This window comes from Rana temporaria, chromosome 5 (genome assembly GCF_905171775.1).
Source record: "Rana temporaria chromosome 5, aRanTem1.1, whole genome shotgun sequence".
NCBI classification, from domain to species: Eukaryota; Metazoa; Chordata; class Amphibia; order Anura; family Ranidae; genus Rana; species Rana temporaria.
In genome coordinates, this window is record NC_053493.1 from 354,106,323 (window position 1) to 354,132,028 (window position 25,706).

General features: G+C 44.5%; 1 protein-coding gene across 1 annotated transcript; it reads right to left on the bottom strand.

The window, feature by feature from the left end:
* Positions 1-1,809: 1,809 nt before the first annotated feature.
* On the bottom strand, positions 1,810-25,706 carry LOC120941277 (cytochrome P450 2D20-like). Its single transcript, XM_040354598.1, has 9 exons — positions 25,316-25,706; positions 22,318-22,480; positions 18,109-18,261; positions 15,609-15,769; positions 14,275-14,448; positions 9,168-9,309; positions 6,810-6,997; positions 5,583-5,724; positions 1,810-2,125 (listed from the first exon to the last, which is right to left on the bottom strand). The coding sequence occupies exons 1-9, from the start codon at positions 25,505-25,507 to the stop codon at positions 1,947-1,949; spliced, it is 1,494 nt and encodes a 497-aa protein (XP_040210532.1). The 5' UTR covers positions 25,508-25,706; the 3' UTR covers positions 1,810-1,946.

Consider the following 25,706-nt stretch of genomic DNA (forward strand, 5'->3'; position numbering starts at 1 on the left):
CCGAGCATGGTTCGACTTGATTCTGAGCATGCGTGTATTTTTCTCGGTTTTAACTATCGTTTACGAATACTGCCTAGTAACAGCCACATTAAAAAGGCAAGCTGTTAATAGAAAGCTAATTTTTAGGGTGGAACTCCGCTTTAAAAATCCTAGCAATGAATGCCAATTCATGTTGAAATACTCCAACTTATACAGACATATCAGCAGGCAAAAAAAGTTTCCTCCTTTGTTGGCTGTATTTCAGGCCCTTCCCTGTTCACTGCAGCTGTACTGCTACAATAAACACTCTGTATACAACAGAAGGCTTTCTAGCTACTCTGTGCGTGACCTCTCAAGATTCCTAAAAGTTTGGAGTGAATCTAAAGTTTCTTAACCCCTTCATAACAAATGAAAAACAAACCATAACGCCTGAACACAGTTTTGCTGCTTTTTGTTTTTTTCAAATCGGTTTTTCTTCGCTTTAGAAAAATACTCTATAAAAACAAAGCCTTTGGGCTTTTCCAGACTCGAAAAAACACACAGAAGCCAGATTCAGAGAGATCGGCATATCTTTCTAAAATGGCCGGCGTAAGCCCGCCTAATTCAAAGTAGCAAGGCAGTGGGCGTGTAGTATTATAATGAAGCGTGACCCCATGTGAATGCATGGCCGAACGAACAGCGCATGCGCGCGCATGCTCAGAATCACGTCGCAAATACTACCTAAGATACGTCGGCTCAATGCGTACGACGTGAACGTAACTCACGCCCAGCCCCATTCACGTACGACTTACGTAAACAACGTAAAATTCCACAGCAGTTCCGACGTCCATACCCTAAACGACTTAGCTTTTGGTGGTTTAACTTTACGCCGGAAAAACGCCTTACGTAAACGACGTAGATTACAGCGACGGGCGCAAGTACGTTCGTGAATCGGCGTATCTTGCTCATTTACATATTCGACGCGTAAATCAACGGAAGCGCCCCTAGCGGCCAGCGTAAATATGCACCCAAGATACGACGGCGTAGGAGACTTACGTTGGTCTTATCTTGGCAAAATTCAGGCGTAACTCATTTAAAGAATCGGTGAATAGATACAACGGCGCTCATTTGGACTTACGACGGCGTATCTTTAGATACGTTGGCGTAAGTCTCTGTGAATCCGGGCCACTGTATTTAAATAAAACACACTACAATCCTAATTGTAGTCACAAATCTACATCCTTTTTTTTCCCACAAATAGGGCTTTCTTTTGGTGGTATTTGATCACCTCTGCTTTTTTTAGTTTTTTGCGTTTTAAACAAAAATAGAGCGACAATTTAAAAAAAAAAAAAAAAAGCAATATATTTTTTTCCCTCAGTTTAGGCCAATACGTATTCTTCTACATATTTTTGTTAAAAAAAATAAAAAAATCGCAATAAGTGTTTATTGATTGGTTTGCGCAAACGTTATAGCATCTACAAAATAGGGGATAATTTTATGGCATTTTTATTAATATTTAATTTTGTTACTAGTAATGGCGGCGATCAGCAATTTTTATTGTGACTGCGTCATTATGTCGGACACATTGGACACTTTTGACCCCATTTTGGGACCATTGTCATTGATACAGCAATCAGTGCGATAAAAATGCACCGATTACTGTAAAAATTACACTGGCAGAGAAGGGGTTAACCAGTAGGGGGCGTTGCCCACAATGCCGCATCTTAAAGGGATCTGCCCAGCCGTGCCATTTTGTCGACGTATATCGTTGTGCGCTGGTCCTTAAGCGGTTAATGATGGACAGACACAATAGGCTGAGTGTTAAAGCGTGGACTTTACTTATAAATGTAACATCAGCAACTGTCTCAACGCGTGGTAATCAATCATTGTTCATAGCAGAAGATGTTCAATTGGACGTTTGGCCATAGGGTACAGCAGCCTGTCTGAGACCATTCTTTTCTCCAGCACTAAAAATCATCCTTCCTGCATTAGCGTACTTGGAGGCAGATTTGGAAGGGGTGTGGGCTAAAGTTGAACATAAATAAAGGATCATGCCGAGGGGGCGGCTGTTTATCCGGGATGTAAAATTCAAAACGCTGTAGTAGAGATGTAAAAAAGATAAAAAGGTCCATTCTTGCCAGCTGCTCCCCCACACATATGCGACGTCCTAAAAAACAAGAGGAAAAGTTCAGAGCTGAAATCGGAGTTCTCAAATCAGGAAGAATAAAATCCATACGTCAGACTAGAACATTTTTAGGTAGATTCAGGTAGAGTTAGGCTGACTTATCAGTAGATAAGCCGACCTAACTCAGAATCTACGCTGACTTATGTTTAAGCGTATGCTCAAACAGAGATACACTTAAACATATCTAAGATACGACGGCTTGCAATACTTTGGTTGGCCACTAGGTGGCGCTTACATTGCGGTCGGCGTAGAATATGTAAATGATGGGATACGCCGAATTACGAACGTACGCCCGGCCGACGCAGTACTTTTACGCCGCTTGCGTAAGAGATAGGCCGCGTAAAGTTAGAGCTAGGCCCTAGGGGAATAGTAATGTTAAGTATGGCCGCCGTTGCCGCCGCGAAATTCAAAATGTTTACGTCGTTTGCGTAAGTTGTCCGCGAATCGGGATTTACGTCATTTACGTCCACGTCGAAATCAATAGGCCCGTGCGGCGTACTTAGCCGCAATGCACACTGGGAAATGTAGGCACCCGGCGCATGCGCAGTATAAAAAAACGTAAAAAACGTGAGGTCAAGCCTCATTAACATTAAACACGCCCCCCCCCCCCCCCAACACATTTGAATTAGGTGCCCTTACGCCCGCCGATTTAGGCTACGCCGTCGTAACTTAGCAGGCAAGTACATTGAGAATCATGTACTTGCCTAGCTTAATTACGGCGGCGTAGCCTAAACACGCTAAGCTACGCCGCGGCAAGTTTAGGCGATGGTCTGTGAATCTACCTAATAGTATTTAAAATGACTCAGGACAACACAGCATCATGTGATGAGGAGAGAGCCTACAAAATATAGCTGCACTCATTTTTTTTTAAACTCAGAATAAAGTATATACAGTGTATAGGCCATTTTTTTTAGGTCTAGTTTTATATAAAGTTGGAAAGTTATAATACACCTGTTAATTTTTTTTGAAAATGTCTTTCCTATAGAAACAATAGGAAGTGAGAGGAAATCTCCATTGCCGCGTACACACGACCGTTTTTCATGTCATGGAAAAAAAAATAGTTTTTCTCGACGTGATTCCTCTCAAGCCTGCCTTGCATACACACGATCGTGATAAAAAAAAAAAGTGCTCGAGCAAAGCGTGGTGACGTACAACGCGTATGACCGCACTATAAAAGGGGAGGTACCATTCGGATGGTGCCACCCTTGGGGCTGCTTTTGCTAATTTTGTGTTAGTAAACATTTGGTGAGAGAAGATTTGCGCTTTTCAGTCTTCGTGCTTTTCAGTCTGTTACAGCGTGACGAATGTGATATCTCCATTACAAACGCTAGTTTTACCAGAACGAGCGCTCCTCTCTCTCATATCTTTCTTCTGAGCATGCGCGTTTTTTTCCCGTCATTAAAGCCTACACACGACCGTTTTTCACGACGTGAAGAAAAACGACGACATGAAAAACGTTGACGTGAACATTTTTTAATGCCCGTTTTTCACGTACAGAAAAATGCTCTGGAGCCTACACGATCGTTTTTAATTACCAATTTAAAAAATGGCATTTTCTCGTCATGAAAAACGGTCGTGTGTACGCGGTATAAGAAATTAGGGTAATTGTTACCAGAAGTAAAGTCTCATTGTAAGATATACCTCCACTTGTTCTGGTGACAGCGGCACAATTTTGAAATTCCCCTCACTTTCTATCCTAGTGGTCACCAGAAGAAAAAGAGAAGGGGAATCTACCCAGCAAGTACCCAGACAGAAATTAAAAGGTGACAGAAGTTTTAACCCTTTACTGTAGGGTTGTCCCGATACCACTTTTTTAGGACTGAGTACGAGTACCGATACTTTTTCTCAAGTACTCGCCGATACCGAATACCGATACTTTTTTTAAATGTGTCCCCAAATGCAGCCATGTCCCCCCACAAATGCAGCCATGTCCCCCCCATATATGCAGCCATGTCCCCCCATATATGCAGCCATGTCCCCCCCATATCCAGCCATGTCCCCCCCATATCCAGCCATGTCCCCCCCATATCCAGCCATGTTCCCCCCCCCATATGCAGCCATGCCCCCCCCCATATGCAGCCATGTCCCCCCCATATGCAGCCATGTCCCCCCATATGCAACCATGTCCCCCCATATCCAGCCATGTCCCCCCATATCCAGCCATGTCCCCCCATATGCAGCCCTGTCCCCTCCCATATGCAGCCCTGTCCCCTCCCATATCCAGCCATGTCACCCCATATGCAGCCATGTCTCTCCCCATATCCAGCCATGTCCTCCCCATATCCAGCCATGTCCCCCCATATCCAGCCATGACCCCCCCATATCCAGCCATGTCCCCCCCATATGCAGCCATGTCCCCCCCATATGCAGCCATGTCCTCCCCATATCCAGCCATGTCCCCCCCAAAAAAGCAGCCATGTCCCCCTTACCGTACATGCTGCCGCATCCCCGCTTGGTTAATACGCGCAGGGAACATTACAGCTTTAAATAGCTGTAGTCTCTCGCGCCGCGCTGCGTATAGACACTCCCCCTTGCTCGAGATTGGACAGTTCACCCGAGCAAGGAGGAGTGTCTATACGCGGCGCGGCGGGAAAGACTACAGCTATTCAAATGAATGCTGTAATGTTCCCCGCCCGTATTAACCAAGCGGGGATGCGGCGTAGAGGCGGGATTCGTTCGGCGGCGGGGGGTGGAGGGCAAGTATTAAATATATGCATTGTGTGAGCGCCTGGCTATGATTTGGAATTACCTTCTTGCAGTGTACTGTATAGAAAAGTTCAAAAAGTAGAGAGGGAGAAACGGCACAAAGAGCCAATCAGTTTTTGCTGAAAAGAGGAGAGAAGATAGTGACAGAGAATTATGCTGCTTCTTCTTTCACTGTCCAGTCACTGGGTGGAATTGTGGAGAAGACCCAAACCTGAAAGTGAAATTGCAGCAGAGAAAGATCAGGTTCCCTCCCCTAACACACAGCTATGTGCTGTATGGCATAGCTGTGTAAATCTTAGGACCGGATAACCAGAAATACAAATCTTTTTGTAGGTAAAACAATGCAATAATATTTATTTTATATCTGAATTCAGCTGCTTGTCTGGAGTTCAGATTTACAACTACCAGGGGCGGACTGACAACTCATGGGGCCTCCGGGCAATAGAAGATTATGGGGCCCCCGGGCTTACAGATGGCCACCATGCCAGGAGGCAGTGCAGAGGCGGGGCAGCTAAAATCTTGTGATTTTCACATCAAAAGCATGCCGGTTTCGGACAAATCAGGGACAGATGTAAAAAAAACACAGATTTTTACATACTGTCCCTGGTTTTACTGAGCTTGGCAACCCTGACGGGGCCCCCTAGTGGCATGGGGCCCTCGGGCAGTGCCCGAGTGCCTCAATGGTCAGTCCGCCCCTGACAACTACAATTATCAATGACTGAGCTTACTATACCTGCAGAAAATGGAATAAAGGCCTCTTGTTTTACAAACTTTCCGTCTGAATCCAGGAAATGTTCTGGGTAGAACTGATGCGGCTTTTTCCAAATGGTCCCGTCTTTTAAAACAGATGTTAGGTTGGGTATGATAGTGGTGCCCTAAAGTACAGAACAAAGAAACCCATCTAAATATGTTTTATGTGCATTGCTTTTTGAGTATACACTACACACCCATACCTGGGCCTGTGATCTCATGTTTTCCAGCTGGTAACTTTAGCTCCATAAAGATTGTTTTATTAGCATGGTATAACTAGGAAAAATGTCAGCTAGACAGGATTTTAATTGTAGAACAGTACAGGAAAGAAAGTGCTTTCTTATCCTGGACTGTGGCGGATAACTGCTGTGGAACTTCTTCCTTTGTTTCTGCTGTATTATCCTTCTGCAGCGTGGACAGGGGTAATATTTAATAATGTAGAAGTGTAACAGCCTTATTTAGTCTCCTTTCACACTGAGAAGTTTTTCAGGCAGTACAGCGCTGAAAATAGTGCCTAAATACCGTCTGAAAAACTCCTGAACAGCCTTCACAATGTGAAAGCACTCGGGCGTTCACAGTGAGGCGATGCGCTGGCAGGAGAGAAAAAAATCTCCTGCAAGCAGCATCTTTGGAGTGGTGATAAGAGCAGTGTGTATACCGCTCCCTCCCATTTAAAACAATGGGAAACCGCGGTAATACCACCCGCAATGCGCCACTGCAGAGGTATTAGCCCTTTATCGGCCGCTAGCGGGGGCTAATACCGCACCGCTATCGGCCGAATCCCGCGGCAAAAAGTACCCTGTTCTATTCCTGTCAATAGATGCCGAAAAAGCCTTTGACAGGTTAGACTGGGGATTTACGATGGAAACAATAGAGAATATGGGAATAGGCCCTAAAGTGTTACAATAGATTAAAACCCTCTATAATCACCCTACAGAGTTAGTAAAGGCAATGGGAGCTTGTCATTACCCTTCAAAATGTCTAATGGAACAAGACAAGGGTGTCCGCTTTCTCCACCCCTGTATATACTATCGTTGGAGCTTCTATTGGTCACTATACAAAATTGTACAGTTATAGAAGGGGTGAAGATCAGAGATTAGGAGCAAAAAGTGAGCTTTTTTGCAAAAAAAAGCCAGCTTTTTTCTAGTCTCTAACGCACATTGTTCACCTGCAAGTTTCCCCTTCTCATTCACCCGTACTCAATCTTTACCTTGGGGATTTCAAAACCTTGAATGTTGGTGTCTTTGTATGTCATATGGAACAGAGCCATAGGCAGGATATTTCCATAGCGCTGGACCTCATGAATGACCGCATTGGTATATGGCATATTGGACTGGTCTTCTATTGTAGGCAACCTATCCCTTCCAATCACATGGTCAATTTCTTTATGAACCTTCTCTGTTTGAAAAGAAAATTGCACATTATTATTCAGTATTTAGTTGGGAGTACATTTAATACCTTATGCCATCTTCCTAAACTGAGGAATGCTGTGTAAATTCTGTATTTGAACAGCTGTAGAAAAGAGAGGGCTGCCGATTAGCAGGCACAATGTATGCAGAAGGTTTTCTTTCATCTCTATGTATCACCTCAGACGAGCCACTTCAGTGGGTATATGTAAACGTTTACAACCACAAAGCTTGTTTGGCTGGACTTTTCCTATGGTCTTTATCACTTGCCTGACGAAGAGGTCCTGCGTGGTCTCGAAACGTTACATTTCTTGTGATGCTTTCTTTGCATTAAAACTTTTGGACGTCATATACGATCCATGGTGTGCTGGCGAATATGTTCATATGTATCACCTCAGACGAGCCACTTCAGTGGGTATATGTAAAGGTTTACAACCACAAAGCTTGTTTGTCTGGACTTTTCCTGTGGTTCACAGGAGTGCACTCCTGTGACCCATTTTCAGCAGACAGTGGGCTGAAGTCTGCTTTCTGCTGACGTCAAAGAACCGGTCCAGGCTCGGGCAAGATCGCGACAAAGGAGACGGAATCCACCCACATGCCTTGAACGGCACCCGCTGAGAGCCTGAGCCGGCTGCTACTGCCCCCTTTACAGCTCAGCGCTCCAATGAGTGAGGGGGGCAGAACAGAGAGCCATCAGCTCTCTGCTCGGGAAACTGTGAGAAACGAGTGATCGGCGATGTTCGATCGCTCAGTTTTCAGTCCACCTAGGTAAACATGAATCTGCAAAAACCCCAAACCCCAGACTTCTCTTTTTAAACTACAACTCCTAGTTATCATTGCACAGGTTTTTGTACTGGGCACACATCCCTGACATCTTAGTGCTGATTCCTCTTATTAGTTTATCAATGTGCGGGCAGGAGCCAGTATGTAAAAGCACAATAAACCACCTATCGATAAACCTGTGGGGAAAAAATCAGTACAATGAATTCAGGGACGCATGCACAGTTGGACCAGAATCATGGAGTCCATCACGGGAGCGCGCCGTGTGGCTAAATTCCCACATACAGAATCAAGATAGCCACCCTCTAGCAGGAAGTTTCAACAGAGCAACTAGAATAAAAGGATTTTGCAAACCTAGAGAAGGCGACAACAATTTACATTCTGAAATTAAAGGGGTTGTAAACCTACGTGTTTTTTCACCTTAATGCATCCTATGCATCCTATTTCCGTGGGCGCGTCCCTGCTGTCCTCCTCTCCTTGGAGTCCCGGCTTTGATTGGTTAGATTGATAGCAGAGCAGCCATTGGCTCCTGCTGCTGTAAATCAAATCCAATGACCCGGTCACCGGGGGGCGGGGCCGAGTCATACACTCGCGGTCTATGGACACAGGAGTGCACCTGCAAGGTAACACCCTCGGGAGGAACTGCGAGAACCGCCGTGGGACCCCAGAACAGGTGGATCGGGGCCACTCCGTGCAAAACAAACTGCACAGTGGAGGTATGTATGACATGTTTGTTATTAAAAAAAAAAAAAAACGGGAACCTTTAGTGTCACTTTAAGTATACATAATGGCAAACATATTTTAAACAATAAAATTAAAGTTTAGTTTCACTTTAAAACATGTGTAAACCCAAACAATAAAAACTTGTATAATCTTTAAAAAAAAAAAAAAAAAAATAAAAAGCCTGGATTCCTTTACTATACTTTATCCGATGTTTAGCCTCCTGAAGACGATGCTGATGTATGAGAAATTGGCTGATCAGAGGCAGATTGATGTCACCCATCTTCAAGCAGCACGAACAGGAAGTGCATAGAAGGAAGTGACTGCAGGACACTCCACGCTCTCCTCTATCATTACAGGGCATTGTAGAACATTATATTAATCTTATATGTCATTTATTTAAAGCTGAAGTTTAGTATATATTTTTTCTGGGATTCAACACCAAAAACATTAGATATGTGTACTCGGGTATCCCAATACCGGCATGTAGCAGCTTCTGGAGTGCACCACGCTTCTCTACTATGGATCATGGGATCATGGGACTGGCTGGACACATACAAATTCTTTGCCAGGTAAAACAGTTCACAAGTGTGTATTTCAACTTGTATATTTAGGTGTTTGGATACAGTCAGCTTTAACTAAGTAGAGTAATAAATACTTACCCTGGATGTGAGGGTGATGCAGCATCATTAAAAGGGACCAGCGTAACGTGTTAGAGGTTGTATCTGTGCCAGCTACAAAGAGATCTGCCGTGATATACAGAAGGGTCTTCTCACTGAATGTGCTGTTGGGATTGTCCTTATTCTAGTAATAAATAGTAAAACATACAAAAATAAAGCATGTCTATTGATATCAAGTATGCATATCCTTTTCAAAGAAGAATTTCATTTACATATACACTGTATTTTTCCACAATAGAATCTCTTTTGTTTTATTTAGATACATTTTAAGTAGAATACTACATGAAAATTATGCCTCACTGTGCCATTATACATGCCTCACTGTGCCATTATACCTGCCTCACTGTGCCAGTATGCCTGCCTCACTGTGCCAGTATGCCTGCCTCACTGTGCCAGTATGCCTGCCTCGACGATCTTTCTACCTTCTCCTGTTTGCAGAGTTTCTCAGGCTGCGGGCGTCCATTATTCAAAAGCAGCGCCTCCTCCTCAGGCTGTTCCGTGATAGGCTGAACACTAATTTTCCCAGCAGAGCCTCTGTTCAGTGTTCCGCCTATCACGGATGTCCTCACGTCCGAGGCCGACCCCCGACTTTTGGGGCATGATTTTAGATGCAAAAAGTCGTCTTATACGCCGGAAAATACGGTGGCTACTGTTAGGTAGGTTATTTGACCCATACAGAAAAGAAAAGTAAATTATTTAATATAACTAAGAATAATTAACTACGATTGAAATAATACTACCATATAGAGTATTAGCTTGGGCCAGAGCTGTTAAAATGTGTTAAATAGAATAATACTTCATTACTGTTCAGTAAAAGAATAAAACACACAAAAAAAGGGAGACACAAGAAAAGAATAGAATATAATATTGAGGAGAATAGAGAAGAAAGTGCAGGAGTCCGCTGGATTAGCTCAGATCGTATGGCTTCCTGTCTGAGGGTGTAAAAAGCTTTATAGTATTCACAACAGAAAGTTGGGTAGCACCAAGGCTCTGAAAGTTTGGGTTTGGGATTGCAAATCACTTTTATCTGAGTAGGGTTGTCAGCTACCATGGCATGAGAATTGTGTTATCACAGAGTGATGATAAGTGATATTTGATCCAAGGATTCCAGGTTTTTTCGAAAGCTGGAATTTGATCTCTTTCTATTGCTAGCATTTTGGCATGAGACATGAAAATGTTTAGTCTGGATTCAGCCTCGGGTACCTCTAGGTCGGGGGCAGGGCCGTTTGAAGGAATTAGGGGGCCCCAAGCAAAATGGACATGGAGGCCCCCCTCCCCCGCACGCACGCACGAAAAGCGCAGAACCACAGCAAGCGGAAAACCAACAGCCGGGTGGATGGAAGGGGTGATGGTGGGGCAAGATGAATCACTAGTGCCCCAGCATTGCATGAAATATAAAAGAGGGCTCCATATAGTGTACATCAACCAATGAGGTTTATTTATAAAAATAGCTTACAAATCAGTGTAAAATATAGCCAATAAAAGTGATCACAAAATGGTAAAATATGAATAAAAGCATATATGTCACATTCATTTATTATGAGTTGGTGATCCATTATCACCGTGGTCAGTCTCACATTCTTTCCCCCCTCCCCTATGTTTTTCTATTCTCACCTCCCCTTCTTACCTGTAGGCTGTAATGTGGCCGAGCCCCTCTTCCTCCTGTCAGTCAGGTGTCCTGACGTATTTTTGGAGACTCTGCGCCGCGCATGCGCAGTACAAGGGGGGTCCTTATCCGCCGAGCGGAACTTATTCGGCAGAACACCTGACTGAAAGGAACTGAGCACTCAGTTTGCACTTCCTGTCAGTCCGGCCGGGAACAGGAAACTGAATCTCCTGTACCGCGCGGTACTCGGCCGGACTGACAGGAGGAAAGAAGAGGAGCTCGGCCACGCTACAGCCTGGGAAGGGGAAGTTGGGGGCCCCAGGCCAGCTCGGGGCCCCAAGCAATTGTTTGTTTTGCCTGTCCTGTAGCGACGGGCCTGGTCGGGGGCTAGCACTTCAAACCTCAGGATGGGATCCTTGAAATTGTGCAACAGTCACTTTAGTGCAGAGAATGTTATAAGAAACAATAAACTTAGGATAAATGCAACTCCAGACTTCCCATCCCAGTCAATACAGGGACAAGGGCCTTTAAGCCCAAAACTGACAGACAATCTATACTCTTCCGACAGTATGAGTACTTTTAGGAGCAGCTCTGACTTCCTGCAATGTCCTCTGGCAGCAGCCTTTACTCAGCTCTTCAGGAACACTCTCCAGCAGTGATATTCTATCTAAAAAAAAGGCCACATACAGGCAGCAATCATCCTGCTCCACTATTCCTGGATGGAGCCTTTAGCAAGTCAGTTTATAACCTTTCTGGCTTCAAAACACAGCCCCATTCTTAGTCCCACGCTCCCTTTGCAGCAGGCCTGGGAGGCAAAAGATCTCCAACACAGCCCCCTATTCTGGTTATAGCCCAGTACATAAATAAGGTCACCATAAATATTTATATCCTCTCCAAGCATGCACCACTGGCAAAATTATTCCTAGTGATTTGCCAAGGAGACATACAGATTTATAACTCAGTACTATTGTATCTTCTGTCTCTATCTGCTAGGAACACTCTCCTGCAACAAGCAGAAGTAATAAATAGTCTAAAGCTCAAAATAATACTTATTTATTATTACACGTATATATATATATATATATATATATATGTAGCAGGTACTTCTCCAGACTGATCTAATCTATTAGGCCCCGTACACACGACCGAACATGTCTGCTGAAACTGGTCCGCGGACCAGTTTCAGCAGACATGTTCAGTCGTGTGTACGGCCGACCAGACAGGTTTCCAGCGGACATTTGTTCAGCCGACCGTTTTCCAGCGGACAAATGTTTCTTAGCATGCCAAGAAACATGTCCGCTGGAAGCCTGTCCGTCGGACATGTTCGGTCGTCTGTACAGAAGTGATTCGAAGTGATTTGACGCATGCGTGGAAGCATTGAACTTCCATGGCCACGCACGTCGCCGCGTCATCGTCGTGGCGACGGCGCGGCCACGTCACCGCGTATCGTGTACGCGCGGATTTCTGTCTGATGGTGTGTACAACCATCAGACACAAATCTCCGGGCAAACATGTCCGCTGAAAACGGTCCGGCGGACCGTTTTCAGTGGACAGTCCGTCCGTGTGTACGAGGCCTTAGGGGGCAGCTGTCTGCTGCAGCAGCATGGGCTTTTTAACCTCCCCCTTTCTCTCTTCACACACAGACACTCAGAACTGCTTGTTTGCAAACTCCCTATTGGAGGTTGTCTGTAAACTCCCTATTGGAAGAGCCTGAGCCAATCATGAGAAAGCAGCAAAGGACGGTGGATAAAGAGATAAAAAGCCAGAGGAACTAAGCCAGAGCCTCTTTTTGACTGCACCCCATCAGGAGAGCATCTGCACTCTATGTGTGTGTGGAATCCCGGCCTACCAAGAGGCACACAGCCTGGAACTCCAGCCCAGAGAAACAGATTGTTCATGCAACTCCAGCCCAGAGGAACAGATTGTTCATGCAACTCCAGCCCAGAGGAACAGACTGTCCATGCTAAAGAAGGACACCCTGCAACAGCTCAAGGACTGAATGCCACTGCGACACATCTGCATCTAAGATCGATCGATCACTCATGGGAGGATAGCTGACTGTGTACAGGATTTGGTGAGGGGGCTTTGCCCAGGAATCTTTAATGCTTTTCGTAGAATACCACATCCAAATATTGTCCACAGAGCTCCTTAATTGCCGGTGAAGATAATAAATTGCAAAGCTTTGCCTCCAGGACATTACCGCGGTTGCTCTTAAAGGGGACACACCATGGGTATTGAGATCATTTCCCTGGGTGAAAGCAGCATCCCACACACAGCATCCCACACACACCAAAAGTTATTGGGGAGTCTATTTAATCTGTACATATTGTTACCTATTGCTTTTGTTGTTTGCATAGTGTTTCTTACTGTTTTCTTTAAACTGTTTCAACCAAGTCTTGGGTACTTACACAGGTCCTGGCTGACTAATGTTAACCTGAATTTTACTTTTCTTCAAGCAGACTACAAAAAGAACTGTGTTGTGTAATAACTTCCTGCTGAGTTATTCCATTATTCACATTGCTAGCTGTGCCAGAGGGGATGAGACAGTTCATTGGGGTTGAAAGGCAGAGTAACGGACTGAACAAACAAAAGCAGCTCCCTCAGGGTTTTGCCACACACACACACACTATATATATATATATATATATATATATATATATATATATATATATATATATATATATATATATATATATATATATATATATATAGTGCATACTATTTGCACAGCACTTTATATTCATATATTACACTCACATACCTTCCTACCCTCAAAGAACTTACAATCTAAGGTCTCTAACTCACATTTATACTTATACCACATATTAGGGCCAATTAGCCTATCAGTATGTATTTGGAGTGTGGGAGGGAACCCATGCAGGCACAGAGAGAGAATGCAAACTCCAGTCAGGTAGTGCCAGCGTTGGGATTTGACCCAATGACCCTAGTGCTGCTAGGAAAAAGTGCCCCACTTAGCTACCTATAATGCCCATAATACTTCCATACATTCATGCTAAACAATGCGGTTAGACAAATTTCCTGTTGCAGGCTATTGTATACTGACAGCTGGTGGTGCCAGCCATCAGAATAGCAGAACGCTGCATGCATCTGATGACTATTTGGCCAACAATTAAAAAGTCTAACAATTTTTTACACCTGGCCCCTTTAACAAAAGGGCCACCCACAGGGCAAGTTCTTCAGATTCAGAAATTCGATAAATGTATATGAAAATACTGTATAAAAAATATCTTCCCGTAACTCTTCAAATGTAGCACTGGGCAGGATTTGGTGTGCTATACCATACACCAGGTTGTCAGAGAAGCTAGCCAGCAGTGGTCATAGCCTATCCCGATGTGTGTGTTTACTTCAATAGAAAATTTGATGCAACATAATGGATTTTCCCTTTATCCTATCATGTGACAAATCAGTATGAAAAAAGACAAAATATGATAAAGAAAAATATTTTAGAAGAATCCTCCTTACTTTTTCCATCTCTTCAAAAAAGGCATCAATAAAATCTCTCCTGATGCTGGGATCCCAGGTGTCCTTGTGTTTCTGGATGACGTCTCCCAAGAAGCCTAGATAAGTGCGTATAACTCGGAAAAGCTTCTGATGGGGTCCAGGGACCTTCATCAGCCAAGGGAAGAGTTTGTAGAACTACAGAAGAAACAATCAACAGGCTTATTTCTCATTGTTCTTAATAGCAATAAAAATATGGGTAGAAGAAACAAGGATTGACAGTCGCACTCCAAAAAAAACATAAGGTTGTCTTTAATATAAAAATGGAAAAATGCACTACAAAAACAAGCAGAGAACCGGAACAGCCTACGCGTTTCACACTACAAATCAGTGCTTAATCATGGGTTGAGTCCACCCCTTCTACACTCAATGGTACCGGTAATGGATCTTTATACATGAATTACTCTTGTTACTTGTTGATATGGTTATGAACACAAGATCAGATTATGAGCCTCATGCCTGGTACACACGAGCGGTTTTCCCTTCGGAAAAAAAAGATTTTCCCAACGGAATTCCTCTCAAGCCTGCCTTGCATACACTAGGTCACACAAAAGTACAGTGAACTTTTGACTGCCAAGAACGCAGTGACGTAAAAGACGAGCCAACAAAATGAAGTTCTATGCGTGCATGTTTTTTTTCTCGGAAAAGCATACAGATGAATGGTTTTCCCGCTAGGATTTTTCCTGACGGGAAAAAAGAGATCGTTCTCTGTTTTTTCCGTCAGTTTTCCCGTCGGAAAAACTGCGATGGAGCATACACGGTCGGAATCAGGGCCATTTGAAGGAATTTGGGGGCCCCAAGCAAAATGGACATGGAGGCCCCCCAACCCTCCCCCCCTACACGCACAATCCCCCTATGTTCTTTTACGCCCCCCGGGCCCCCCTCCCTACCGGGTCTGTACCGCGCGGCAGGAGATTCAGTTTCCTGTTCCCGGACACACTAAAAGGAAGTGAGCACAGGGTCTGGACTGACAGGAGGAAGGAAAAGGAGCGCGGCAAGGGCCCTGCTTGGGGCCCCAGGCCAGATTGGGGCCCCAAGCAATTGCTTGGTTTGCCTGCCTTGTAGCAACGGGCCTGGTCGGAATTCCCGGTCAAAAGCTCTCATCGCAGTTTTTCCGACGGGAAAACCGGTCATGTGTACGAGGCATAAGAATAGTTCAAAAACTATGATTGGCTATCTGCTGTTAACAAGTTACTCATGTTAAATATGCAAAATAGTTGGTGAACTGTTGGTTCATTAGGTCTGTATATTCACATATATGACAGCAATGTAGACACAGACTATACACGGATGGCTACCTGAGTCATAGGTTTTGATGCCAGTTCAAATGACTCTCTTAGCAGATGGATCATCCTCTGGAATGATGCGTCGCTATAATCAAATCGGTCTCCAAATATTATGGAGCAGATAACATTGCTGACCGCATTATTAAGCAATATATATGGGTCAAAAGGATGTCCTGAAGAGATATAATAGCCAAGATTATTGTAGCATTATTCACAAAATCTAACTTAATTACCAATGAAAATGAAAGCAAAGCTAGTATAAAGATTTGTCCATGGTAATCAGATTCTAGATATCATTTTGCTAATGCAAGCTTGTTCTGTATTTATTAGAGCACTGAAAGAAATGTCTTCAGGCTTGTTCACACCCAAGTGTTTTCTCAGGTGCTTAGAATGTGCATCCAAACTGCAACCCAATTCACTATACTATACAAATGTGTGTCATTTCCTTGAATAGTCATTATTTTCAGCCATGGGACTGTTACATCTTTAGTCACTTTTTTTCAATAGGAGTAGCGAGGACATCCTACACATCTAAAAATTCACACTCGGGCCCAGATCCACAAAGAACTTACGCCGGCGTATCTATTAATACGCCGCGTAAGTTCTACGATGCCCCGTTGTTTCTTTGTTTTGTATCCACAAAACAAGATACGACTGAATGTGGGCTCAATCCGACTGACGTACGTCTTAGTACGCCGTCCGATCGCAGGTGCATATTTACGCTGGCCGCTAGGTGGCGCTTCCGTAGATTTACGCAAGGAATATGCAAATTAGGTAGATACGCTGATTCACAAACGTACGTCCGCCCGGCGCATTTTTTTACGTTGTTTACGTAAGGCTTTTTTTGGCGTAACATTACCCCTGGGTCTATGAGGCATACGCAATGTTAAGTATGGACGTCGGGACAGCGTTAAATTTTCCTTTGTTTGCGTAAAACGTTCGCGAATAGGGCTTTGCGTAAATTACGTTCACGTCGAAAGCATTGACTATTTGCGACGTGATTTCGAGCATGCGCACTGGGATACCCCCACGGACGGCGCATGCGCCGTTCCAAAAAAACGGCATTTACGTGGGGTCAAGATGTATTAACATAAAACATGCCCACATCTTAGCCATTTGAATTCCGCGCCCTTACGCCGACACATTTACACTACGCCGCCGTAACTTACAGCGCAAATTCTTTATGGATACGGAAAATACGCTCTAAGTTACAGCGGCGTAGTTTATCTGAGATACGCTACTCCTGCCTAAAGATAGGCAAATCTTTGTGGATCTGGGCCTAAGCCTGCACATGAAAAATTAGGGTAATTTATAAAAGTATTTAACACTCCATAGCATAACTCCCAACTTTTGAGATGGGAATGAGGGATGCCTATCAGCAAAAGTATGCAAGCATGGGACACACCCCTGGGACACTCACCCCCATTGATAACGTCCAATTAGTGACGAAACGCGTCTGGGAGGCTGCGTCAGTGACGTCAGCACGCCAAGGAGGAGGGCTCCTTCAAGCCGGCCGGCTTTTACAAACTTTGTTCGCTACATGCTGTTTTTAACTACTGATGCTGTAAGTACATTACTGCTTCTATTAAATTTTTGTACCCTGCGGTATTACGCTATTGCGTCCCTTTTTATCTTTCGATTTATGCATTGGGGATCGTTTGACCGTTGTTGCTCCGCTGATGAGCTTATTTGAGGCTGATTCGCAATCCTTTACCACAATCACCTGAGCCTGTGATCCTGTCAAGTGACGGAGTGTTCCAACCAAGTGTCCTGAGGATTAAAAGGCCGTGGCTGGGCTATAGCCAATTGTGTTAAAGGCTTGCCATCTGGTAAGCTGCTTTGATTTACGGTGGAGGGCTGGCACTGACTGCATGCATGTCACCTGGTGCTTTGGAGTTTTTGATCAACCACATTCCAATATATCAACCAACTTGAAGTCTCCATCTGCAATCTATGAACAGTGTTATATAGGATCTAACCAACTTTATCATCTGTTGAAAGTTATAGACATTTATTTGGACATAATTCCACCTGTTACATTAATTATTTGGGCGCGGCTTTATATTTTTAAATGGGACACACCCCTTGCCACGCCCCCTTAAAGGAGAACTGTACAAAAAAACAAGATGTGGGTTTACCCACAAGTGCTTTTTTTTACCACTACTATTCCTTTATATTGGCTTTTGGAATTTACAAATGCAGCAATTTAGAAATCAGATAAAAGGTTTGACGCTGGAAAACACTTTTTGATAGATAAAACGTGCATTTTATATGAATCTATAAAGATCAGACCAAAATGAGGGACAAATGAGGAATAAGGGACAGAGGGACATTGCTCCAAATCAGGGACAGTTGGGAGCTATGCCATAGTGTAAATATGCTTCACAGAATTCCACCATAATCATTACTACATACCCCCTGTGCATTGAAACCTGGTGTTCAGATAATACATTGTTACCCCAGAGGAAAATATTGGATGCTGTACAAAACCTCTAATCACACGTTATCTTACCTTCTTCATCCTGAAAAGCCAAACAGAGATATCTGGCTTCCTCCTGTACACGCTCTTCAATAGATTTTTTTCCCATCCCAAAATTTCTCAAAGTATAAAGAGCAAATCGTCTTTGTTCTTTCCAGTGAGGACCGTATCTGTTGAATGCGATGCCTACACCATAAAAAAACAGGATTACCAGGATTGCTAACATATAAAAAGTGAATTCAATTTATGTAAACTGGACTGTAGCTAATAACTGCTGCTGAACTTCTTATTTTGTTGCTGCATTATTATCCTTCTGCAGTGTGGACAGGGTTAAACTGAATATTCAATAATGCAGAAGTGCAGCAGCCATCTTCAAGAAGACTACTTTAATGATCATCTATGGAGTGTCTCCAGTGTAGGGGACAGTCATCTTGTCTGGGTTGATCCTGGAAGGAAGGTGATTGGCTGCTGGAACAAAGCAATGAGAGGAAGGTCTACAGGCTGCCAAAAGGAAGAGAGGACAATCTTAAAGGAGGTGGGATGAGAAAAAGACAGGACTGCTAGCTGAATGGACCCCTGCCAAAGCTGACCACAATCAGGTGAGACCTCAGAGAGACTGCTCGTCGAACAGGACCTTGCTTCCGCGATGGTAACTTTCTGCCTGGGAAGGCGTGAAGTGCGATTTGGATGCCTGGTGAGACCACACTGTACGACAGAGCACTCAGACCACTTGTAACGGAGGAACCAAGGGACTGTATCAGTAGGATTGAAAGAGGGAAATTGCAGCAACTCCTATTTCTGCCTAAGGCCTTGAACTAAATCAGAGCACGTGTCCAGAGACCCAGAAAAGAAAATCCCGGGTCTGGTAAGAGACTAACATTGAACAAGTTAAAGGGGTTGTAAAGGTACAATTTTTTTTCCCTAAATAGCTTCCTTTACCTTAGTGCAGTCCTCCTTCACTCACCTCATTCTTTGATTTTGCTTTTAAATGTCCTTATTTCTTCTGAGAAATCCTCACTTCCTGTTCTTCTGTCTGTAACTCCACACAGTAATGCAAGGCTTTCTCCCTGGTGTGGAGTGTTATGCTTACCCCCTCCCTTGGACTACAGGAGAGTCTGGACGCCCACTGACACACAGCTCCTTTCTCTATCTGCAACGTAGAGAGCGTTCTGACTCTCCTGTGGTTTAAACAGAGGTTGCAAACAAGTCCAGTGCTGTCTGATTTGCAGCTTCCCTGTGACCCCTGCTACCTGTAACCTGCTTCTGTGATCTGTTCCTGTGTTTGACCCGGCTCGCCTTTGACTCTTCCTGCCTTCGGCCCACATCTGACCCCGACTTGTCTTTGACCTTAATCCTGCCTGCTCCTTTAATTACCATGCTGCCCGCCTGTTACCGACCTGGCCTGTTACTGACCTGGCCTGTTACTGACCTGACTCAAGCTTTGACATCTGTTCCAGTATCCCCTGTCTGTGTATGACCCAGCCTGCCTGTGCTTCATATCCCTCAAGGCAGATCTGTTGTCTGCCAATCGCTGCACTCGGTGTCCAGGTATCAGCTGATCCAGTTTCCAGCCTGCTCGTTGCCCGGATCTTTCATCTTGCTGATATTTGCCCCTGTGGCATTAGGAACTCCAGAGTGACTCCTCTGACAGCTGTCCCGCCAGGCACTCATACCACTCTGCACGCCAGAGCCTCCTTTTTTCTCTATCTAATAGACCCCTGACGTGTCCATAAAAAGAACCTGTCACCTGCCCATGCTATCACATAGTGGGCAAGTTAAAAAAGTATGGACAAAGCTTCACTTTTGGGTCACAGGGATGCACTTACTTTTGTTCTCCTGTGACCCAGAGTCAGCTAATAGCAGGCTATTGCCCTCTATCAGCTGACTTGGCAGAGCCACTCCAGGCTCTGGAGGGATATGACAATATTGTTGGGATCCACCCAGCTGCCTAATCAGCAACTGGCTCTGACCATTAGTGCCCCACTGAAATCCGAAGCCAACAGCTTCTACCCCTTTCCCTGCCTGGCACTCCAGTGAGTGAGTGGAGAAGGTTGACTGACAGTCGCTGCTCTCCACTCCGAGCAGACCAAAAACTGAGCGATCAGCGGTCATGTGATCAATCGTTTCTCAGTCTTAGAGATGTGAGACAGCTGCAGCATCACACCAATTCTGCGGCATGGAGCCAAGTATGTATTAAAAATGTCCACACTTTAAATGAAAAAAATTGTAATTAAATATATAATTTTTTTAATAAAGAATTAAAAAAACATCCCTGCTCCCCCTATACATACAAATTTAAAGCCATGGAACCCACATGTGTATGTAAATGGTAACCGCACCAAACGTCAGATAGAGAGAGAGAGAGAGAGTAATCATTCTAGGGCCATAATTCATGGTTAAAGTGTTTGTTACCCCACCACTTTATATTTCTGTGGCTGCTGTACCATGTACATGTATGATAAAGTATCCTGTTCTCTTTGCTTCCTTTATGCGAGATCCATGATATTCCCGCCAGTCCCTCTGCTTTCCTATTAAAAACTGACCACACTAAGCAGGAGAGCACACAGTGCTGGGAACTCAGTGTGCTTTCCTCCAATGATCAGACTTGTCTTGACACACCTCCCTGCACAGCCATTCACTGGGAAGATCAGTGTGCTGCTGCTGCTGCTGCTTCTCCTCCCCCCAGCTGTTATGCAGCTGAGAACAGAGAGCATGTGACCACTTATAAAAAAGGGAAAGAGGTATTTATATATTTTTTTTATATCTATACAAAACATGTTTGACCTTTCTTTTAAATTTTAAACTGAATAGGTTGTTTTATAAGGTGATCGTTTACAATCACTTTAACTCTAAACTGATTGATTGACATCGCTAACTACCTGGCTATGCCAATCCAGTTGGTTTAATACTTTTGATCTAATGCCCCAGAGTATGTGACATAAGCTAAGCCACTGGACCAGACAACTTCCGTTTTTACAATGAGGCCAGCAACGACGACCTGTATATTTCTGTTAGTAGGGGTCTTCTGGAAAATAAAATGTTTTAAAAGATCAATGGATACACTAGATTAGGGGTGGCAAACACAAGGCCCACGGGCCGAATCCGGCCCGCCAAGCCTTGTCATGTGGCCCGCCAGCCTCCACCGCTTGTTCCAGTGCCAGTGCCGCCCGCTCAGGCCGCACAGCGGGAGGTAAGCGGCGCCCGAGGCCTGGACAGGGTTAACACACGTCACGGCCGCCGCTCACCTACCGCTATGCGGCCGCGCCTGTGTCTGATTGGCTGAGCTGTGTGTCTCTCTCACACACAGCTTAGCCTCAGAATCCACGCTGACAGTTCATCTTGGACACTGCTCCTCCTCTTCCCGCCTCTCTATACTGTGTGGCACGCCCACACCCCCTGTGTCTTCCCCGCTTACACATCCCCAGGAAAATGTGAAGGAAGATGCAGCCCCTGACCCTCCATCCTGGGGTGAGTAAGCTCGCCCTCTCCCACCTCCCAGTGTATATATTAAATGAATTTAAGGGGTGCTCTGTGGACTCTGGTGCAAGAGGGGGGCTTTGGTGGGCAGAGCCCCCCTTACATCAGAGTTCCCCCTTTACATCCGAGTCCACAGCATTACAAGGGAGTCTGTTCGGACTCTGATGTAATGGGGGTCTGTGCGGACTCTCATGTAATGGGGGTCTGTGCGGACTCTCATGTAATGGGGGTCTGTGCGGACTCTCATGTAATGGGGGTCTGTGCGGACTCTCATGTAATGGGGGTCTGTGCGGACTCTCATGTAATGGGGGTCTGTGCGGACTCTCATGTAATGGGGGTCTGTGCGGACTCTCATGTAATGGGGGTCTGTGCGGACTCTCATGTAATGGGGGTCTGTGCGGACTCTCATGTAATGGGGGTCTGTGCGGACTCTGTTGTAATGGGGGTCTGTGCGGACGCTGATGTAATGGGGGTCTGTGCGGACTCTGATGTAATGGGGGTCTGTGCGGACTCTGATGTAATGGGGGTCTGTGCAGACCCCTGAATTCCTGCACTGTGTACGTAGCATAATCCTGACGTAATCCTGAACTCTGCATTCTGTATGTAGTGCGACCCATATACAACTGGCCCTTTGAGGGCAACCACACTGCTGATGCGGCCCTCGATGACTTTGAGTTTGCCACCCCTGCACTAGATCATTGTGTGCCCCTCCCCAAAGTACCTGTCCTACCCCGCTGGCTCCGACATCATTTTTCAATTAATTACCATTATTTAATCCGACATGTTCAAACATGGGAATAGAGGGTCTGTCTGACGTGTCTTCCGATTTGGTGACCAGAGCCTCCTTAATGGCATCATATCCATTTATTACAACAGTCTTTTCAAAGAATATGTCAAGGCTGAATATGTCTCCATACTGCGTCCTCAACTGAAAGCAGAAACAAATATTACATATGGAAAGTATGACACTGAACAGTATATATATCATTATATAGCAGCATAATAAAGGTTTCCGTTCTGTTTACTTTTCTTTAAAAAGGAAGGGTCTCAGTTTTATCCATTCCAAGCACAGCAATATAAAGATACATTATATTACCTAAAGTATAAAGTAGAAGTCAAGTTCCTCCATCCCAAACTCGCTCATCCTCACTCGTCTTTATGGGCCTTGCTTTGTGCTCTGGTCCAAATCATTTGGTGGAGGGGGGATTATGGTGTGGAGGCGTTATTCAGGGGTTGGGCTTGGCTGGCCCCTTAGTTCCAGTGAAGGGGTCGTTTTTTGTGATGAAATAAAACAACGTTTTTAAAAATGATCGTGTGTGGGCTTCACATCGTTTTTTGTCTTCTAAAAAACGACCAAAAAAAAATTCGAACATGCTTCAATTTTTATGTCGTTTTTCAAAATGTCGTTTTTTGTGTCATAAAAAATGATCGTGTGTGGGCTAAAACGACTATTTAAACCCACGCATGCTCAGAAGCAAGTTATGAGACGGGAGCTTGAATGGAACAGAGTGCCGGCGTACGTGTTGTACGTAACCGCGCTTTGCTAGAGCATTTGCAGAAAACGATGGTGTCTATGAGACACACAGAGCATGGCTGGGCCCCGCCTCCCGATCCCTCCATACTGGCTGTGATTGACAGAAGCAGGAGCCAATGACCAATAGAAGGGAGAGAACCAGAATAGTTACCGTAACTGAATCGGGATTGGTTTTAGGTGAAATATAGCGGGGGGGGGGGGGGGGGGGCTGGGGGGGCATTGCAGCCTTTAGAATCACTCTCAGCTCTGATTCAACATAAAACTGCTCATGGTTTGTTGAACAGAGCAGTGGGCGCCATGTGTAAAGTGCCTACATTTTTATTTATTTTTTGTTGGAGGGGGATGATCGTTTTTTACATAACTGAATAAAAGCTGACCATTGTCAGTGGTAAATGGTTTATCTCAACCTTAACTGACACTTTTGCAAGACAGCTTGGTCTATTCAAAAAATAACAGACTTATGCCGCGTCAATGCGATCGGAAATTCCGACAAGAAAATCTTGGATTTTTTTCAGACTCGTGTTGCATACACACGGTCACACCAAATTCCGACCATCAAGAACACGGTGACGTACAACTCTATACCGAGCCGAGAAAATTCAGGTTCAATGATTCCGAGCATGTGTCAAATTAATTCTGAGCATGCGTGTTTTTTTGCGCGTCGGAATTGCATACCTACGATCGGAATTTCCGACAATAACTTTTCCCGTCTGAAAATTTGAGAACCAGCTCTCAAATTTTTGCTGTTGGAAATTCCAACAGAAAAAGTCAGATGGGGCTTACACACGGACGGAATTTACCACCAAAAGCTCACATCAAACTTATTTTTGGCGGGAATTCTGAAGTTGTGTACGGGGCATTAGGCTAAAGCCTCGTACATACGGTACAATAGTTGGCGTCTAATTCTTGTCAAAAGGGCCTGTGCCAGGATCTTGTCTTGCATACCAACGCTACACAATTGTCGTGCCACAAATACGAGCGTAGTGACGTACTACGAGGAATTTCAGCTCGAGTGTCACCCTTTGGGCCCTTTCTGCTAATTTCATGTTTGGTGAGCATTGATTCCAAGAATGCGTGTTTGTTTTCAACTTTTGTGTGACAGATTTGTGTACTGACGTCAAACCGTTGTTTGACGAAAATTTACTAGCCTGCCATCCAACATTTGTTGGCTGGAAGTTGGACAACGATTGTCAAAAGGAGCGTACTAACAGTCAGATTTTAGGACAACAGTCTGTCAACAGACAATCCCCTTCCAACAATTGGATTGTGTGTATGAGGCTTTAGCTTGCATTGGTAGAGAAGCAAGGGTGTTTACTTGCCACAGTCACAATGCTTCAAAAACTATCTGACATGTCGCAATCGCCACCACCTGTCAACTGCCTCTGAAAAGCGTTCTGAATGTGGATCACTCTTTAGAGAAGGAGCGGGTTTAGACGCACATCTAAATATAGCCTTACTGGTAGGATCACTAGGTGAAAATAAAGAACAGAAAGCCTAAAAAAAAGTATGTATGTAGCCACCACAAGTAAGAATTAGTAAGCTGCAATTATTTGTTATAAATACAGTGGAACCTCAGATTGCGAGTAACACGGTTAACGAGCGTTTCGCAATACGAGCACTGTATTTTTAATTATCCTGACTCGGTTTGCAAGTGTTGTCTCGTGAAACGAGCAGGATTCAAGCCACAGCGGTGTGCAGTACCGTGTTTGCCCATAGGTGGGGGGGGGCGCCAGAGCCGAACGGCGCTGATCGGAGCGGATAGGCACTGTTCGGAAATGTTCAGAAAGACTCGGAAATAGTCCGTTCCAGAGCCTTTGCAAGGTTTACCAAGGTCAGCCGAGCTGTCCTCGGGCCTTTCCGTGTGTTTCCGAGTCTCTCCGGCGCCCCCCCCCCCCCTCACCTCTGGCCACATGCATTGCATGCCATTGAAGTCAACGCGGAACAAATAATTTTCGTTTCCATTGACTTCAATGGGGAAACTCGCCTTGATATGCGAGTACTTTGGATTACAAGCATTCTTCTGAAGCGAATTATGCTCATATTCCAAGGTTCCACTGTAAATGTTTGTTTTGGGGTTTTAGTACCACTCTAACCCCTCCCACTCCCAGATAGCTTCAGTTTGGTAGCAAGCAATAGGAAGATCATAATGTCTAAAATATAAACCTGACAGAGCTTCTTCCCCTTTCTCGAATGTTTACTGTAGTAATAGTAACATTTTTTTATTCTTACCTTTGATAAACTTTCTGGAAAGTTGTTGAAATCCACATGGAAAATATTTCCAATCAGAGGCAGTGAGAATGGTCCTGGAGGGTAGTTGGCTCCTCTTCTGTTCTTTACCCAAACAGCCACCAGAGCAAGGACAGCGATTACCAGTCCTAGAAGTGTTGTTGTCCACGCAGACGGCGCACCCAGAAGCTGCATACTTAAATGTGATCTCTCTCTAGCTAAACTTTACCTTCTAAAGACAAAAATTACAATTCTTTCAAATATAAGGCAGTGACTGCATCTGATCTAACCTGTGCTTTTAAAATCCTAGCGATGAAGGAAAATTCATGTTGAAATCCTCCGACTTATACAAACATTTTATCAGCAAGCCAGGGAAAAAAGTTTCCTCCTTTGT

Bases quoted from the DNA above. Each gene is read 5' to 3' on its own strand.
- LOC120941277 (XM_040354598.1), bottom strand. From the start codon at position 25,507: ATGCAGCTTCTGGGTGCGCCGTCTGCGTGGACAACAACACTTCTAGGA. The intron at 15,770-18,108 runs GTAAGATAACGT...ATATCTCTTCAG, and splicing joins GGCTTTTCAGGATGAAGAAG to GACATCCTTTTGACCCATAT. The intron at 14,449-15,608 runs GTAGCCATCCGT...TTTCTTCTGTAG, and splicing joins CATCAAAACCTATGACTCAG to TTCTACAAACTCTTCCCTTG.